The 19,916-nt window shown below is 46.9% G+C and overlaps 1 protein-coding gene across 1 annotated transcript in view; it reads left to right on the top strand.

Moving 5' to 3' along the window:
- LOC142559900 (uncharacterized) overlaps positions 1 to 19,916 on the top strand; it is a 126,338-nt gene that overhangs the window by 91,851 nt on the left and 14,571 nt on the right. Inside the window, exons 3-6 of the mRNA XM_075671588.1 lie at positions 8,904 to 8,971; positions 9,144 to 9,224; positions 11,351 to 11,521; positions 14,559 to 14,680. Of these exons, the coding sequence (XP_075527703.1) occupies positions 8,904 to 8,971; positions 9,144 to 9,224; positions 11,351 to 11,521; positions 14,559 to 14,680 (442 nt within the window). The remainder of the gene's footprint in view (positions 1 to 8,903; positions 8,972 to 9,143; positions 9,225 to 11,350; positions 11,522 to 14,558; positions 14,681 to 19,916) is intronic.

The following is a 19,916-nucleotide window of genomic DNA, read 5'->3' as shown; positions in this document are numbered from 1 at the left end:
CGAAATCTCGGTATCCTACTTAACCTGCTGCTCTCAGGTTCACGTATGAGGTGCAATTGTTTCGGTGTTGCCACCGTCGATAGCGCTGATTGGCGGAAGCGATCCTACTAACGTGCAATCTTAAAGGGTCCGTTAACGAATGTAATCGCAAGCAGTTTTACTGTTCCACCGCGTGACTGTAAGCATCGAACTCGAATTAGGCAACCAACGCGTGGCCAATATTAATAAGTATTCGACTCAAGGGCGTTGACTCGGCACCCCCCCTTAGTCGAAGATTTATTGATATTGGCCATGCGTTGGTTGCCTAATTTGAGTTCGATGCTTAGTTAAAGAAGGTTATTACGGTTAGGAAGCCCGGATATTAGCAGTCATTGCGAGAAACATTCGATAAATATCATTTAAACGAATGGCTAGAAACGCAAGTTTTTATGCCGATCTCGAAGGGTGTTCAACCCGAACTGGACTTGCTGAGATAGCGCTGGATGACTATTGTGACTGCTCGTGTGTCTCGCGTATTCTGCTTGTTAACGAGAACTCGCACGGACACTCGCAAGCACTGGTTTTCAATATGTCCACAATCTCCTTAGATATATAGATTTAGCTGTGCATTTAACACTTTTATCCCTCCCCCATTTTTTCTTCGTTACGATACCGGACGTGCTGCATTGGGCGCTGTCACCCGCTGTAACGATTAACTAGAGGTTTCAACATATACCGATAATACCACACGCGGAGTAACTTTTTCGTTCAGGGTTAAGCCTACAGCCATCGAGCAACTTCCGTTTCGGCTGCTTTCAGACCACGTCTCGTCGCAGTTCGTATAACGTATCCCGCAGTGGGGCACGCCATCTCTGCGTCGAAGCATGACGAAGCCTCCTTCGACCAGCAGACTTGAAAGACCACCTGAGAGCGCTCCGGTCTGTTGCTCGCCGGCGCAGGCAACCACCATTCCGGCCCTAAGTGCCGCGGAAAAAACATACATTTCAGCTCCTCTGGCAGCTTGATTTTTTCCCCTGCTTCAGCGAAGCTAGCGTTGCCTCGGATACAAATTAGTAAATACAGCGGGCAAACGGGCCGCCGACTCGTCAGAGGCTAATGGCCCAAGAACTCGGGAGCCGGGTGAGATTAGTTCCCTAAGGCCGGCCTGAGACCGCCCTTACCTCGGCCGTGTGGATCCGAAGGCGGATCAATAGCGCGGTTGCCTCACTCGCCTTTCCGCACCGCGCTCTCCTCAGCCGCTTTCGATCTCTTGGCTTCGAGACGCCGCCGCGGCCAAGGCCATTCCTTCTGGCCGGTGCGCGGGCTCGCATCGGACCGGCTATTTGTAAACCGGTGACGTTATTGGTATTGATTGTGAACATACGTGACTGAATCACCGAGCGGACCTGCCTTCTTCGTGGCAGCGAAGGCCGCTGCCACGAAGTTGCGCAGCCCCGTAAGAACACGGTGTCTGCCTGTCGTACACCAGCGGCACAATCTCGCAACGACGATAGCCGAGGCCTATTTGCTGAAATACAAAAAAAAAAAAAAGATGCTCGAGTGAAGAAACTTAAGTGGACGGCGGGAAAGAGCTGATGGGTTGTGACAGCCTTCGAGTGAACGATAATGCATATAACGGGAGTCCCAGTTAACTTGGACCAAGATTTTCCAAAAGAGCTCTAGAGAAATCGTACCGACTGCATAGTAGCGGCCGTCGTGTGTACTTACAGCCAGTATTTTTTTCCCATCACGAAGTATTAATACTCATGCGCCTCCAAGCAACCTTTGAAAGACATACGGCTGCATCCGTTTATCGGTGCATTGTACAAGGCTTCGTCATAAACGAGAAGAAAGGGGGTTAACCGAAAGGCCCGATTTTTATTAGACATATCACAAGAAGCCAACAAACACTGACACCAAGGACAACATACGGGAAATTACTTGTGCTTAATAAATAAAATAAAGAAACGATAAAAATAATGGAAATTAATGTGGATGAAAAAACAACTTGCCGAAGGTGGGGAACAATCCCACAACATTCGCATTTCGCGTGCAATGCTCTATCAATTAAGCTACCGCGGCGCCATTTCCCCATCCACTTTCTTGGGTATTTATGTATCCTAGCAGAACCCTGGGAGTGTTAGCCAGCGCCACCACCCACAGACCTTGGCGGCGGATGTAGAACATCCTTTCTGCCGCAGGCGTCACGAGAACGTGATCTTTTTTGGGGTGAAGGCAACCGGTCAATAAACCGACACATGCTACCTGAAGGCATCAATGTTGCCGGATTCGAGACCCTCATTGTGTAATAAACGAGAAGAAAGGGGGTTAACCGAGGGGCCCGATTTTTATTAGTCATATCACAAGAAGCCAACAAACACTGACACCAAGGACAACATAGGGGAAATTACTTGTGACTAATAAAAATTGGGCAGCTCCCGGAAGAACAGCTCCCGCAAAGGCAGCTCCCGGAAGAACGGAACTGACCTACTCAGGAGTTTATTTCAATAAAAAATAAACCAAAGGCACGTAAGGCGTCTTAGCCGCCCACAAAGAAACATCCAAATGTGCAACTGGTTTAGCCATTTACCCTTTGTCTCTTGAACTTCGGAAAAAAGGCGAAACAAAGCTGTTTTTTACCTATTTCGATCCTTGTCGCAAGCTTTTTTTTTATGTAAGGATAGGGTAACATCATGAAGATGCGTTAAACAGTCACGTTTTACACCTAGTTTTGAGCGGTCATTTTCCACTGCCACTTCTAGCACGTGCTCAAACAGGTCACCATCTGAAGCAATACAGTACTTGCGTCTTTCCAACACTTGTGCTGTTGCAGCTTTGACCAAGGACGTTGAAATCTCGCGGCAGAATTTAGTTATTTTTGCCCTTAGGGCGTCCGGTCTGGTAGATTCGCTGCTATACGCGCGATTTTTCACGTAACCCCGCAATAAGTCCAACAGTATCATATCTGATGACCCTGCAAGCCAAGGTACAAGTCCGTGCCGGCCAATCCACTGTCCAGAAAAAAGTCTGTCGAGCCACGCTCGAGACTGGCTACTACTATGCGCAGGAGCACAATCGTGTTGAAACCAGATGTTTCGCAGGTGAGCAAGTAGAACGTTGCAACTGACGTCGTTCAGGGAGCCCTCGAGGATGTCGTTGACGTAGCGTTGCGTCGTTAGTGTGTTGTCAAAATGATGGGGGCCATGATGCTGCTATCAAAAACACCGCATCACAGTTTCACGACCACTGATATATGTGTCGTGTTTGTGCAGCCAGTGGGAATTCCCATCACTCCAGCAGTGCGCGTTGTGAGCATTAACTTGTGCGTTTCTGGAGAAATTAATCTCATCCGTCCACAGAACGCGAGTGAGGAAGTCCGGTTCTTCTTCACATTTCGTGAAAATCCAATTGGTAAAGTCAAGCTTGTTTTCAAAATCTCGGTCTTAATGTTTTTGATAAAGATGTACATGTTATGGGTGCATACGACTTTTTTTTTTAAGTCCTCCACACTGATGACCTTGAGGTGCTGGCCTCCGCACTGGCATCGCGCCACTACCGTGAGGGTTAGCAGCAAAGAATGCTAAAACGTCCGTTCCCGTTTCTCGACCGTCGCAGTCCTGTGTGGCTTTCTCGTGAAGCTACCCATCTCGCAAAGGACTTAGTACGTTATAAGTATTGTTGACGGACTCCACAATGCCACATCCCGAACAGTTTGGCTGCCTTCCTCTTTTCGCCGTGGGCCGCCTCTAGGGCCTTCTGGTCATTCTTGAAGGGAATGACTGTCTTCTTGAAGAGCAGGTCGCTGGCGTGGCACCGTTGAGATCTCCCGTTATATGCGCACTCACACGTCAAACCAAAATGATTTACGTAATCGACAACAGCATATGCTGGCCGTACAGATTCGCCGAAGGTTTGTTTCTATTGCTAAAGGGAACAAAATGAACACACGTTCTGGGCGCGCCTATATACAGAATAAGATGAGTGCGCTAAATTACAGTCCCAAGTGCGCCGTCACAGTTCCCTACAGATCCGCTACGCTTATCAATGCATCAGCAGCGTGTTCTCGTGACGCCGCGACGATCACATAGCGTGTAGCCCTGTATCGAGCTGCCACCGCTATTGAAGCCGTGTATCTGTGGCTATTCGCTTGGGAGCGCTTGAGTAGCGGCGCGCAAGCGCGTACCTATTTTGTATTTTTCATGTTTCGAGTGCTTTTGTTTTTTTTTCTCGGAAAAACCAACGAGGCAAAGCTGAGCACGAAACAAATGCTTGATTCGACGGTTACTTGAGGTGCCCTACAACTTTGTCATTGATATGGTTGAGATTCAAGCAATAATTTAAAAAGTTCACTAATTAAAATTAACTAATTAAAAATACTTCGTTATAAAATAAATACTGGCTGTAAGTACACACGCCTACGGCTACTATGCAGTCGGAACGATTTCTCTAGAGCTTTCACTTCTTTATTTTTTTAAAAATATCTTGGTCCAAGTTAACTGGGACACTCGGTATATGATCGAGCCAACTTTTTATGTATATCTGTGTAGAGTGTGACCGCACCGGCGAAGACAGGCAGGCATAAATGTATGCACTACTTACACCGCACAACCGTTCGTCAGTTGTAGGCATTCAGTACGATTATAATACGATTGGTACGGAAGCGAATTTTCTGAAACAACTAGAAACACCCTCGTAGTAAGCAACAGCGGGACTTGAGAGAAGTTCCAAGAAGAGCAGAGCACCACACAGGTGGTACGTGCCCACTCCGTTCTTCGGCTTTCCTCCCAAGTGGCGCTGTTGCAGCCACGAACGTATCGAAAATTGCCCAGTTCTCTCTCCAGAAGAAGTGGGCTGCCGGCTGCGGTAAAACATCAGAATAAAGATTGCAACACTCACTTTATTAGCCATATGTAAGACAGGCCAGGGAACTCGCCATAATTTACATACACGTTAGAAATGCTAAGCATGCTAGGTTGGAGTGTACTACCACTGAACAGGAGGAGCTAGCACAGGCTATCCGTGAGCTACTTTGTCCATTACAGAAATTTACACCTGTGAGACAAGAATCAAAATGTTTTTATACCGCCACTGAGGATTTACTTTTTTACAGATCAGAGTTGACTAACGAACCCTTGCCAGATACTGTATATCACAGCCATCACAGTCATCATATCACTATAGTATAGTACTGCATATCACAGCCATCACATATCACAGCCACCGTTATGCATTAGACGACTTTTTTAGCGCCCCACGTCATCTCCGCTTTGTGAGAAGGACACCGCGAAGGACGAGGGACACGACCAGAATACACAGCATTTCCTCTCTCTTCATCTTGTCAAGTTCCTTGTTTTACGTGCTATTACTCCATCTATTCTTTGCAGGTGACGAGTTTTCGCGCATCATTATGTACAATCGCGTTAAATCTTAAGCTGCAACGCGGTGCTAGAGCGGGTCCCTAATCTTTCGTGCGTCGGCGCCGCCATGCCATATTGGATTCGACTACGGGAATCGCGTTGCAGCTCATATTGAACGTGACTGTACATGTCAAAGGGCCCCTCACAAGGTGTGGGCATTGCGAGAAAGAAGTGAACTCCAGAAAGGGAGATGTATGGGCCAGTCGGTACATCGCCTAAAAGGTGAAAACAGCGCTAGACGCATGGGAATGAAAGAATAGAACGGGATACAAGAGTGCAAACTTACAAGCAAAGGAAGGTTGAATGAGAACCTTTCGCCCGGATAGACCATGGCGCATTCGCAAAGCCAGCGAAAATCATTCCAAACTTACAAAGGTGTGTAGTGATAAGATGTGGCACGCAACGCCTAATATTATGTAACACAAGACTAAGAAAGGGAGCTAACTTTCGAACACGCAGAAAAACATATTGCAAATATCCTTATCCATCGTGTACCACCGGAAAGCCCCATCTGCGGCTCAAGAAAACGACTTTTTTTCTATCGAAGAAACAGAAGGCGCGGGCGGGCGGGCGCACGCACGCACGCACGCACGCACACGCACGCACACACACACACACACACACACACACACGCACGCACACACTTCCCGTTTCTTTTTACCTTAGCGCTCTGAAGACCACTCCTGTCTGTCAACTTCGCATAGAAGCTGCAAGCCTTGCAATAAGTTGGCGAATGAGCACCGAAGTGACGCTTCGTGCTCCTTTGGCCGCTCATTGCGACAGCGACCTGTCTGAGCAATTTACATATACACTGGGCAGCTCGTAAACGGGTTTATATAAACTACACAAGAGGAGGACAACACTAATTGCCTCGCTCAGACTTATTCAGACCAACACATTTCCAAACCTACACAGATACACTAAAATGTTCCCACATACATATCGCGGCATCTGCCCCTGGTGCAGCGACACACGCCCTACACTCTTTCACATCTCGTGGGGGTGCAAGGACACACCTCAACACTTGAAGACTCCTAGCACGTCATTTGAGCGGTGCAAGGTACAGATGACCGCTGATACCCTGGTGGGACAAGAAGCTCTCGTCCAGGAAGCACGTCGAACAACCAAGGCCAGTGGAGTCCTGGAATGAGGACACCACCCAATCGACCTTAAGAGCAACGACCTCGATGGTCCAAATAAATGTTATCTCTCTCTCTCTCTCGTATACACGAAGCAGTTAACTTGTACTCCTGCGTATTACTCGTACTTAGGTGTCCACTGAAGTTTCTTGCGTCGTGTTCTGCATGCATGCGAATTTGATCACTAAAGCGAGGTGCGAAATAACCAGCGAATGTATCTGGAAGTAAACTCGTGTAGACACCCTTTCCCGTTATTGTTTTCCTTAGTGGCAGCAGCGATTTGGCCTCTTTTCATTATCTAAGAACCTGGGAATAAGACATCACAAAATGTTTTCTCGTAGTAGTTGTTATTTTTTTCTCACTTTACTGTGTCCAGCTTGCAACCATCCAGAACAAAGTCAGCGTGTGCGTTGTTCGTGGTCACGTGCCTTTTGTTAAAAAAAGAAAAGAGAGAAGGAGAAAGAGCGAAGACTTTACTGTTTACGGCTGGAATGCAGCTGCTGTTTTGCATTTCGCCTCACCGACATGCGGCCGCCGCGGCCGGGTCCAGCAGCGCAACACCACAGCCACTGAGCTATCGCGGCGGATGACGCGATAGCTCATCCGCCGCGAATATTCAAATATTCAGTGCTTAAAGCAATCAACATCTTGTTTTCCATTGTTGTAAGTGTTGCTTAACCAGCCATATGTTTTAAAGACATTGTTGCGACTCGGCAGTGTTTCTTTCTGTTCTGAAGAGAGAGAGAGAGAGAGAGAGAGGAAGAAGCAATGGCAGGGAGGCTAACCAGATTGAGTCCAATTTGCTACCCTACACGTAGGGAGGGTGATGGGGGAATGAAAGAGAGAGAATACACGACTCTATATCTCACTTTCTCAAGCACTAAGATAAGTGCAGCATGTCTACAGTCGGGCACTCTAGTCTGTTGCCTTCAGGTACTGAAGAAGCGATCTAATGGCTTTCTAGCCTGATGAACTGTGAGGCCAGGCTCCCAAGACCTTTGCTTCTGTAAATGGCCTGTCGTCCAGTCTGTTCAAAGCACGCTGGAGAGTCTGACGTAGGTGATCGAAGTGCGCACAGTGGGGACAGATGACTGATGGTCTCTTCACAGTTGCACTGAGCGCACATCGGTGAGTCCGCCAGTCCAATACGACAGTTGTAAGAGCTTTAGTGAATACTACTTCAGCTCCCAGCCGACACAGCAGTGTTGCGTCACTTCGTGAAAAGTTTGCTGGTAATTTCAGTTTCAGTGATGGGTCTAGGCCGTATAATCGACGGCTAGAGTTCTGCGGTGTATGCCAGTAACTCCACGTGATGGTACGCGCAAGATTGCGAAGCTCTCTTGCAGCGTCTACTCTCGATAAAGGTATATGGATGGTCGGTGCTTCGGCTTGGATACGCCGGGCAGCGTCATCGGTGAGGCAATTACCAACTATACCACAATGCCCCGGCAGCCCCTGAAAGATTGCATCATGTCCTCTTCCAGAAGCGGCAAAGAGTGAACTTTTCCTTTGGGATACGGCCATATGTGCGTGCAACTACTGCGAATTTGCTTCTTCTTTACTTCAGAATAGACCGCATGACGTCCGTGCTGATTGGCAATTTTCATGTCTCTATGCCTGGTGTTGCAATCAGGGCTCAACGGTGAGCGAACGTAGTTCTGCAGAACGATGATAAGAGACGGCAGTGCAGAGAGAGCAAATGTTATCTGTAAATTGGAACACAGGTAAAAAGAAACGCTCCCATTAAACATGCAGCGGATCTAGGAAACGGCAACGAAGATACAGTTAACTCGATAGCTTGGTCTAATCGATAAGAAACACTAACATAGTCGCTGTAATGGATGTGTGATTCGCCCGCAGTTAATGTCCAAACAAAATCCGACTGATAACTTGTTACTTGGTTAGGTTGGTCGATATCAATCGAAACAATAAAATTAAATGAAGAAAATCGAAGCTATTATAAACATGAGTACAGTCACATCAAATGGGATGAACTCATATAAGCTATTCTTGTAATTTTCTCACTTTAATCGCTGTTTTATTGAAATGCGATGAAATTTTGGGTTCACAACGTTCTCTGTATTGATGTTCTGCGTTGGCTGACATACAGACGTTCAGCCGAGGTCATTGTTATCGACAAGTTATCGATAACCCGTATGTCGATGTCTCGTCTCCGACTTCAGTGAACTTTTACAAGCAGCGATCGCCGCTCTGTGTGTCTGTCTGCCACTCGCCATGTTCCATCTTCAGCGCTGTTTCGTTCAAAGATTTTACGAGCAGTCTGCGACCATTAAAGTCTGCACAAAAGGAAGACTGCTAATATTTCTCTGTCTTCTTTCTCTTTTTTTTTTTTTTTTTTTTTTTGCAGGAGGGAGCGATGTTTTCGTTGCGTTGCCATCTACGAGAAGCACGAGAATGTTCTTCAGTACCGGGAGAGTAAGTTTCTTTTATGTTTTTGTAGCATGCCCGTACGCGGATTGTGGCCTCGTCTGTTTTGCTTATGTGTAAGGATAGCGTGTGCCTCATAATAGCAGGATACTGGCAATACAGAATCCCACAACGTCAACATCATTTATTTTAATTTGTGATGCTCTTTGCCACTCTTCAGCCTACTGTGACGAGTTCGACAACCTGAAGGAAGCCTGTCACCTGCTGAACGTCGATGCCCACCTACATTCGTTATTCAGGGGTGAGCCACAGTCCGTTGCCTCCTATCGTGTCACCCTGGCAGCACTTGTTGGGTAGACGGGTAGTAAGAGCACTGCATTTGACGCATTGGTGGCAGACGCCGCGAATATTGTTTACATTTCCTTTAATATATATCCGCAACTGTAACCAAGTTGCCAGGCGATAAATTTGCTACTGGTGGTATTTGTAGCAGGCACGCCGTAGTACATTTACTCTGCGGCAAGGGAAGCGATAGGCCGCAAGCTATTTTTCGCCGACTCTCTAACTTTTTTTTGATGCGAAAGCATCAAATGGCCCATTTGCGTAAACATCGGCGTCTGTAGCTGTGAAACGGCACCTAAATTCCCATTGGCTGTGGTGCCGCGTCACGAGCGCGCCTCGAAGCAGCAGAGTGGGCGAAACGGCCGAGCATGAGGGAATAGGGTATCGCCGCGACGCCACGTGACCAGCGCGCCTCCACGGAGAAGATACGGCGATGCGACGCCGGTGGGCGAGACGGGTTGTTCGGAAGCCGGCGTGCCATCCATATATCAGCCCCACCACTGGGCTTAGCTGCTGCGCGCGCCTGCCAGCCTTGGTGGACAATCCTGCGTCCTCGGTCTGTCGTCGCGCAGGACACTGGTGGCATGCGGCATTGGCACCGCAAGCTGCAAACGCCCGAGCCAGCTGCTGCTGTTTGCTGGCTTGGGCAGCACGTACCGATATGGCACATTCCTCGCAGCGCAAAACTCGAAGGACCGCTCAGCGGCGTCCAATTGAACATTAATGCTTTCGCATTCACAACTCAAAAGAAGTGCTTAAGTGTCCTCTGATTCTTTAATGGCAATAGTAGAGAAGACTTAATCATCTCAAATGTAGTCTACTAGTACTCTACGCATAAAAAAGTAAAAAATAAAAATAAAACAAACGCACTCGTAGTGTTTATTTAACTACCACAAGCTGATGAACGCTAGCTCAAAGACAGCTGAAGACACACAGAAGAGGCTAATGCGGCCCGAAATGCATGCACATATTCACACCCAACTGATATATATGCGCATACAGATGCATATGCCGCATCTGCAGGAACATAACACGAGTTATTTTCCGAAATTTCTAGCCTCCAAACGTGCCTCGCGTTATATTCGGTTTCGCGACACAAATACAACTTTTTTTCTTTTATTTTACTTTCTCTCTCTTGTTTTTGCGTGCTCGCAGGACTCTCTGAGGCCTGCCACTTCGCCTCGCGTAAGAACGGCGTGCCGCTGCGCATTTTGTGTCGTATTTCTCCTCCTCATTTAGAACGCTGTTAATGCTGCATCCATGTGATTACGGCGTATTAATATCAACCTTGAGCAAAACGATCGGCGCTGTTGTGCAGGCATGTCAAGCGAATAGTATTCGATATCGCGCTGTGCATCAACGCGCGATGCCCTGAAAGGATTTGCCATGTTCCATTTTGTCACGAAATGCTGTTTGGCCAATAAACTTGATGGGTGTCACGCACTCGTCTTTACAGTTTATTTTGCACTGTCATTTCGCAGTAACGATGAGCGAAGATTTTCGGGCATTCGCTTTTACGCGTCTTTTTCTGTTTTCATGTGGCGTCACTTTGCGCTATACTCGTAATACACTTTTTGTTTTCTTTGTCTTAGAGACCGAAAGTACTCCCTCGGATTATATTCGTGGTCGCGTTATTTACGTGAAAATGCGGTACGCAGCCCAGGGGCGTCAGGGAGGATTCGCGAAGAAATGAGAACACTTAACCATATCGGAACAAGGGTGGGTTTTTGCTTTTATGGATTTTACTTTCATGGCGTGGTCAGTAATGTTCACCAGGCATAGCGCTATAGCTCCGCACTAACACGACCTATTTATATAGTCCTTGTCTGTAAACGTCGAAAGAACTGCGTCGCTTTGCGTTGAGCTTGTTCTGATGACCATGTACTGAGTATCCCGACAACTGTCGAAGGTTAATGAGGATACAGAACGTCAAGTTCTCGTTCTGTATTTCGTCTGTACACATTGGGTTAGGGCCCAGAACTTCTTTTTCGCACAGGTGCTGGCGGTTTTTGTCGTTCTATCTGCGCGTCTTTGTCTTTACGTACGCCGTTTTATATCCTAATGCGACCTTCTGCGTTTGTACAGTGGAGGCATCTCCGGTGGCGTGCCCGTTCCGGGGCCCGCTGACATTCACGTACAACCGCGGCCACGGCGAGTGCCGGCACCCAGTATCCACGGTGGACTCCTGCTCCGCCGACTGGCGCATACTCTTCAGATTCCAGGCCTGCGCCGACGTACAGGGCACCGAGAGCAGCGGTCGGTGTTGCACACTGATAATGCCACGCGATCAGTGCTAGTTACTTCCATGTGCACATCTGATCACCGAGATATAATAATCCGTGTAATTGTAGCTGAAAAGTTCATGTCAACAACGTTTGAAGCCGGGCTAGCTGTTTAGGTTTTTCAGCTAGCGTAAGTACACAAGGACACGAAGATGAAGAAATAAGACTGAACAGCTGAATCGCTTCACACATTTAGTCCTTCTTAGTCGTGTTCGTGTCTCAGTTACGCCAGCGCAAGAACAATAAAAGTATTATTTCGGTCGCAGCCGTTGGTGTTTCCACTTTACTGATCTGGAATGGGCTTTTTTCGTCCCTAGTATCTCAAACGTCGTGGTCTTTCAAGAGAGCGACTTCAATACGAAATTCGTCATTGTGAACTACAACGGTCAGTGGCAATAATCAAAACTCAGATAATCGAAACTTCAGCTTGATCAGCCTTTTCGTTGGCGTCATCGGCGCCAGCAGCAAGCCTCTGGGCGAGAAATGCGCTGGTCTCACATATAGAAGGAGCCCGGCAGAACGCTGTGTATGTGCTCGAACTGGTGGAATACAAAACTCGCTTGTTTGAGTTGGCACACTATGCGACTATTTCGAGGCATCCGCCTGCGCCACACTATACTGTGTCGCGTGCGAACATAGTCGCATCTCCATGGATGTGGTGAGCGCGAGAGATTTCGAATTATGCAGCAGTACCGTTCTTATTAATTGGCGTGGCATCGTTTCCCACCAACACGGCGGAAGGCCAGCTCTCATGAAAATGGCAGCATAAAACAAATCTCGAAATATTGGTTGGCCCGCCATGATATTAATGCATTTTGAAGCCAATTAATTTAGCAGGGCATCTGAGTATTTTAATAAATTTGAATTTCCAGTGCAAAACAGCAGCATTATAAAAAATAGAATCAACAACGTGTCGACGGTAAAGAATACAAGGTCGACGTGCCCGGTGCTTGAAATTATTCGATAATTATATGTTGATTATATCTCTATTCCGTCTCTTTTTCATGTTGATTATTCACAATTTTTTTTATCTTATTCGTATCGTATTTCACGCACATGCATGTCGACGTTGTCTTCTTTCGCGTCGACTGTGGTTGGCACGGCTTTGTTATTATTACCAACTACGCAAGGTGGTTAATTTTCAGACACATTGGCACTAATTACACCCATAACCGTTAATGTTACCTGCTGTGCGAGTAATTCTCGTTTTTGTGGGCACCGCTGAAGCCTTGGCTTGCGCGAGCCTTGCTTAGTCCAAGCGCACTCGCACCTTGTGTCAAAAGTGTGCCGTATGGTGGCTTTTCCTCAAGATATGTATATCTACGGCGGTGCACCCTTTACAGGGGTATAGTGCAATGTGGCTAGCTATATTTAAGCCCGTACAGTTAAGTTTACCTACTGTGTGACGAATTCTCACTTGTCTCGTTGTGACCAACATGTTGATAACTCTTGAGACTCGTTTCAACGCTCTGAAGGCGCGAAAGAGGTTTTTTGTGGAAGGCGTTACCAGATCAACCGATCCCAGAAATGCCATACCAGTGTGAAGTCAACTAAGATCGTGTCTTGAAAACGGCTAATGAAGGGGCCTTCGCTAAGGTGTAAAAGCGCATCTTTATGTTTGCGCCTCCCTAAATAATGTTTACCTGGATCTTGGAAACTACGCGTACAAATTTCATTTTATATTAGGGCAGCAGCTGGTGACATGACTTGCGGAAAGAGCGGGGAGCGCTCTTGATGGCGGCAACTAGCACAAGTGCGACGGCTCTGTCGCATTTATGAACGCTCTCAACAGAGCCGTCGCATTTGTGCTAGGTGCCGCCATCAAGAGCGCTCACCGCTCTTTCCGCAAGTCAGATCACCAGCTGCGTTCATAAAGACAGAGATGACTGTAATAAATATAGTCGCACGTTGTTACCTACCGTGACTGAACGAGAAGTTTGCACTTCAGCCATGTAACTATATTCATCAAAGGCACTCGAAAGCCGCCTCACACTATTCCTTGTCAACAGCATGTGAACTTGGGCAAGTCGGTAATTTATAGTAAACTTGCAAAATCCCGTTACAAAACGGGACTTGGGCAAGAAAACATGGACAACAAACGCAGTGCCCCTTCTGACTGGCGTTTATTGAAATGTTAACGAATATACACTGAAACAAATTGCGGTAGAATCGATCCCACTATGAGTGTCGACGTTTATGTGATTAGCTTTCAAGCAAAGTAGCGACACACCATATGCCATCATCGAAACGCGTCAAGTATTAGCCGCGTACTGCCGCTGGGCTTCTCTCTCGCGCTTCTCATGGCGCAGCTTCTCGTGGCACAGCGCTAGAGCGTCGCGCTGATGTGTAGAGGAACTTGTTTGAAGCGGGCTCAATTCCTCGCAGCAACGGATATATTCTAAATGATTTTTCGTTGATTGAAAAGCGGCGTAAGGAGGCTAGGTAGACAAATAAACCCAAAATGGCTGAAGTAGGCTAAGAATGTTATTCTCATTAAAACATGATAATGTGCAGACACAAAGAACATTGTCGTCAACGTATTAAGGCGTGTGTGCAAGGTACCAGAGTTAATTGTTCGATAATGCTCTCACTGAGCACATACGGGAACACTGATTTGACAGAATCCAGGCGCGAGTGAGCTCGCGACATGGTGCCTTAATAAATACGAATGACTGAACAGGCGAAAAAGATTACGCATCCCCATCAAAGCCCAGGAATTCAACCGAAAGCGCCACAATACGGATGCTTGAGCCTGCCTAAGGTCCAAAAAAAGTTATTTGAAGCTTTCTGGTTTTCGCGTTTGGAGCGCATGAGATGCCGTAGATAAGGCATTGCAGAGCCAAAACGTATGCATATTTGATGTTCACTCTTTCCTATTCTCTCCGGATAAAATACTCCATTACACGAAACAGCGCTTGGCATGTCGGTATCTAAGCATGTCTAAAATGCGAATTCGTCGCTACGGCAACTGCACAGTGCCGAGTGAACGCGCTATCATGTTGCGTTCGCAGTGGAAGAGCTGACATGCCTGGCGACTTGGAAGGAAGGCTCGGCCTACTACCTCGTCGGCAAAATGGTCCAGAGGAAACTGCACGCGCTGCCTTACTCGGACGGGGACAGCTACCGTTGCTTTGTGAGTCTCGACGGCGCCCAAGAGACGCTAGCCTCTGCGCGCAGTGTCTTAGTTAACTAAGAGTGACGTCGTCATACTCTCTCTTCGGTAGCCTAGAACAAACTTAGAACGCGTGCCTTACCTACAACTGTCGCCTTTGTCATGGACACTTTTTTTCCAAAGTAGGTGCCTCAAACTGCCTGGGGCGAAAGCCAACGCCGAGCCGCTGAATATCCAGAACTGCAAAGTTCGCTAAGGGTCAGAGGGGTTGCTACCCTCAGCTTATGCAGGCGTTTAAGTACTGTCCTCAACCTACTTGTTGGCCGTTCTTCAGTGGCTTGAATCAGTGCTCCGCTTTCACAGTCATCATAATCAATCAGATAACGCTTCGCAGAGTGCAATAAAATCAGCCGAATAATGCGTGTCTGCCACTGCCAGAACTGCAAAGTTCGTGGAGGGCCAGAAGGGTTGACCCCAAGTGACGTAACAATGCGATATCCTCACTTTATGCAGTTTTTCCAGTGCTAGGAACGCCATTAGACTCCTGGTACAAGGCTTCAAGTTTTTTATGCACAACTTCAGGTATACGCACTTAGAGGTGTACATAAATAAGAATATACAAATCCCGCGCTAGAAAATATTCATTTCTATTATGCAAATTGATCAGTGTTGAAAATTTGCCCTTTATAAAACACGCCCGTTACGTTTCAGTAATGTTCTCATCCTATTTGTTAGCCGTTCGTCACTGATGCGAATCAGTGCTCCTCTTTCGAAATCATCACAATCGACCAGTTGGCGCTTCGCAGAGTACAACGATATGAGCGGAATATGCGCATTATCTGTAATTGCTATATGAATTGCAAGAAAGCTCGACGTTTTCCCACTAACGATATGTAAGTGACTTGGACAGAAATTCTACAAAAAAGTGAGAGAAATGATTTCGTTACGGGAAAACAACGGGAAGAAAACGAGTAAGACAGCACACGCATTGATTAGTCAGCGCTTGTCCCTTTTTTGTCTTTCTTTTTTTTTAGGGATGATAGGCCTTTGAAAGGAAAAAAAACGCAGTGCTGTGGAGTTTATATTGTGACGACGGTAAAGAGCCAGTCAATGCCGCAACTGTGAGTCCCGATTCCAGCTCTTTATTGGGCGAACCATTGGGTCGGTGAAAAAAGAAACGGTTAGCGGAAAAAGATAAATATTCTGCGCGTGTCAATTATGACATCACAGCAAGAATATGATTGAATCAAGATACCTCGTCTCAGATGCATTCTATTTTTATATATATGATTTTAATCGATTTTAGTGAGCCAACTTAAGTTACTGCAAAATATTCAAAACAGAAGGGTTGCAAGTTACGCAACCAATTCTTGTCATCTAACATGCTTTCATTCATTCCGTTCATTTTCTTTTTCTCCGTTCGGGACAGATGGGCCTGCTAGTCGATTGGCAGTAAAGGGCCTTATACAAAAATATAAATCGCAGCATCAACATCAAAGATTTGAACATGAAAAAACAGAAGGCTTAAGAAAGTTGAACTAATTAAGCTAAACTCATAAATTGAGGCATAAGCTGTATTTTTTGGTGATTTGAATATGTATACCAACATAGAGACAGGAGGCGACTGAAATGTCGCCGATCGCGCATAACTTGGAACATGACATAGCAAGCTTTGACAACAGACCACAAGTTGTCTGCACGAAGGAAACGCGTACGCATATTTCAGTAAAGTATGTCAGCCGGCCTTGTGTCACTGGCTGTCACTAAAGAAGCTCACAAGCGTCCGAAATGGGAAAACTAGGTGAATAAACAATTTCGGGCTAAACAGAATTAGTAAAGAATGTTGAACACATAATTGCTCTGACGGAATGATACGGCGCGTGCATTCAATAAACCAAAAGAGAATACTAAAGAACTGGGTGGGTAGTGCTGGCATTCAAGTTAGGGACTAGCGCAAAGTAAGGTTCACATATAGGAAGAAAATGGGCATGGGCAGGACATGTAATGAGGAGGGAAGATAACCGATGGTCATTAAGGGTTACGGACTGGATCCCAAGGGAAGGGAAGCGTAGCAGGGGGCGGCAGAAAGTTAGGTGGGCGGATGAGATTAAGAAGTTTGCAGGCATGGCATGGCCACAATTAGTACCTGACCGGGGTTGTTGGAGAAGTATGGGAGAGGCCTTTGCCCTGCAGTGGGCGTAACCAGGCTGATGATGATGATGATGATAGGAAGAAAAAAGCGATGCCCGTCATGCTTTCCCTTTCGTCTTTTGTGGCCATATTTACGAGGGCACACGCCTAGACAAACCTATCGTCAACTTTTGTAAGATTGGTGCATATTCTATAACGGTCGAAGCGGTACAACGTCGGGCCACCATTTAACTATACTGAATGAAACTCCCCTTAATAATATCTTGAGCTTCGAAGACAATGCGCAATGCATGAGCTCATTTCTCGTACTTCCAGCCAAGCTTATAACGGGATCGCCGATCTTGAACCGCGATATGAGCTTTTTAAGTAATGAAGTACTCGACTAATGTTCCGCTAAATGGCTAGGCAGTAGCAAAGAGGTTCGCATTCGTAATGAGAACTCGCGACAGTGTTTCGAAGGTAGCGGAAAGAAAGAAAGAAAGAAAGAAAGAAAGAAAGAAAGAAAGAAAGAAAGAAAGAAAGAAAGAAAGAAAGAACAACGATTTCGTTTCAAATATCCCTGAACGCATTTTCATCTTCAGGAAAACTTTAATCATTTCTTCGCACATACAAATAACGCGTTGGAACTGTGCCGCACGCCAGATTTGGCCAGGAACGGCGTCTGTGGCAACCTATATGTGAGTCACGTAATGAAAGCAACGATGGCGTACCGAATCAGCACCTACCCCGGAAGGCATCGACGTAAAGAACACTGACTGCTTCGAAACGAATACAGAACATGATTTGAAAATCCCGTCGTTCGAAAGGCTCTCGAGCTCTGGGACAAAGAAGCGAGTACTCGTTCGAGCCATATGTAACAAATCGCCCGTTTAGCGCGGTTCGCCGCCAAAGTGGCCACAAATCGCCAGTTTCCGCCGCCAGCGTCGTCAAGAAAGCACTCCGCCATGAGAGGACGCGTGTGACGCTTGCTAGACTCCCCTTCTCGCTGCAGCGAAGGGAGCATCCAGCCGACTCGGTCGAGGTAATTCGTGAAAAGCGGACCGAAATGACGCTTCAGAGAAGAAGGCTGAGAGGGTTTCAAATTTCCCGCCGCGCGTGGACCGCCCTGGCAGCTGCTTCGAGTAAGGCATTTCAAAAGAAACAGGGAAGGGGGACGGACGGGGAAAGGGGGCAGCCGGCGCTCGGTCGGCATCCGATACGCCGCGGCAGCTGATGGAGATTTGATGCGAGCCTGATTGCTTTCATTTCTTTCTTCTCCGAGCTCACACAGAAAGAGAGTCGCTCTTGGTTTTAAATTGAAATGGGAATCGGATAGTCCGCCCCCACCGCACGGTTCGGTTTTCGGCTCCGCGAGCCGCCGGGACAGCCATCCCCGCGCGCGGCGTGCCGCGGTATTTTCTTTGCGGAGGCACTCGCTGCCCCGGCGGCCGGAGAAATAAAGCGACGCGGCGGTGTACGGCTCTCGCTTTTGTGAAAGCACACCGCGACTCGTACAATGCTCGATGTACCGAGCTGAATGCACGCGTCCGGCAACAAATGCGTCCCACGTGCCTGTGTCTGACTAGGGACGCCGAAGGCTTATTTTTCTTTTTCTCCCGATTAAATTTCGGACATTGCAGCAGTCGGCACGCAAACACGATAAAATTGTCAGTTCGAACATTAAGGTCTAGTATATCCGCGAACCTGCGCAGAGACGTTAAAGTACGAGATCATTTTAGTGTCGAACTGCGACATCGAAAACTTTAAACGAAAAATTAAATTTAAGAGACTTAGTTCAAGCACGTCACCTAACCCCTCGCCCCGGCCCTATTTTTTTTCTTCAGACATTTTCTTTCAATACAAGGTAATATTTATTGCCAAATGTCTTGAAAAACATCTATCACCACTTTCTTGCTGTTTTTTTTTTTTTTTTGTAGTCTAGTTGACTAGAGCTCGTTACACGTTCGTCGCAGGGACAGAACATCCCTTTTTCGTTTCTCTTTTTCCCCTGTGCGACTGCACTCAAAAAATAGAGCTTCGTGGTCGAAGCATTATCGAAAGCCTCTTAGTGAAATCCCATGCCTTTTGAAGCTACAGGAAAAAAAGCAACAAAAGCAAAGCAAGAATATGTGACGCACTTTGCCTAAACTTACGCAACACGTACGCAGTTCGCTTTCGAAAGCTTATCCTTAAAAAAAAATAAGACGGTTTCCATTTGCAAGCACAGCTGTGGGTATAAGAGTGATAGTTTTGGTGTACTTGCGTTCAGGTGTTTTGATCTCGACGCTCTCTGCTATTTTTCGTCCACACGCGCACAAACACGCGCGAGCTCGGACACGCACGAGTACTTATGCACATACGTGGAGTTTTACAGAATTATTCAAACTTACGACACAACAACGCTCGCACTGCAAAATCAGTTAAGCCTGCCCCACGTACGACCTTTGCCGTCTATTTTTCCTATACTTAGCTGGAACCTGCGCTTTTCGAGATAGCTTTTAGTGGCCGCTCAGTAACAATGTGCAGCAATTTCGAAAGTGAGTTGACGCGCACGGAATGGTTAAGCGAGATCATCAGCATGCACGAGAGCTATCCAACACGCTTGGGCGTGAGGCGTAACGCGCGCGAGCCTACTATGCGTGTGAGCGCAAGCGGCATGGCTGAACGATGCGACGGCTAGCACCCATCCATCGTATGTGTGAAACGGTGAGGCCTATGTAAGCCTCGATTGCTGATTTGACCAAAGCGCAATCACAATAATTCAATTCTGAAATTAGTACACGCATATTAACGACCCTAATAAAGCGAACAAAGACCGTCATCGCAGGCTTAAATTTCCTGCGTACCGCACACGATCTCAACTCGGTTAGGTAGCCTTAACGGTCATAGCGTGAAACACAAACAGGAAAACAAAAATTGACCGCAACGACTCTTACGCGTTATTACACAGGAATGCGACGCGGAACAGCGCTGTGGCATATAGCACGGCGTAGTCCTATAGCGCGAAGGCTCAGCAGTTTGACTTGAACCATTTTTACAAATACAGGTGAACACGACAACGCAACAATGCGTTTTAGCCGTTTTCGCCTTGTGTGAATTTGGATATGTTGGTAGGACATGCGCTTTG

The sequence above is a fragment of the Dermacentor variabilis genome, chromosome 10 (assembly GCF_050947875.1).
Source record: "Dermacentor variabilis isolate Ectoservices chromosome 10, ASM5094787v1, whole genome shotgun sequence".
Classification (NCBI taxonomy): Eukaryota; Metazoa; Arthropoda; class Arachnida; order Ixodida; family Ixodidae; genus Dermacentor; species Dermacentor variabilis.
The sequence above is the reverse complement of the archived record's forward strand: the minus strand, read 5'-3'. Positions and strand labels throughout refer to the sequence as shown.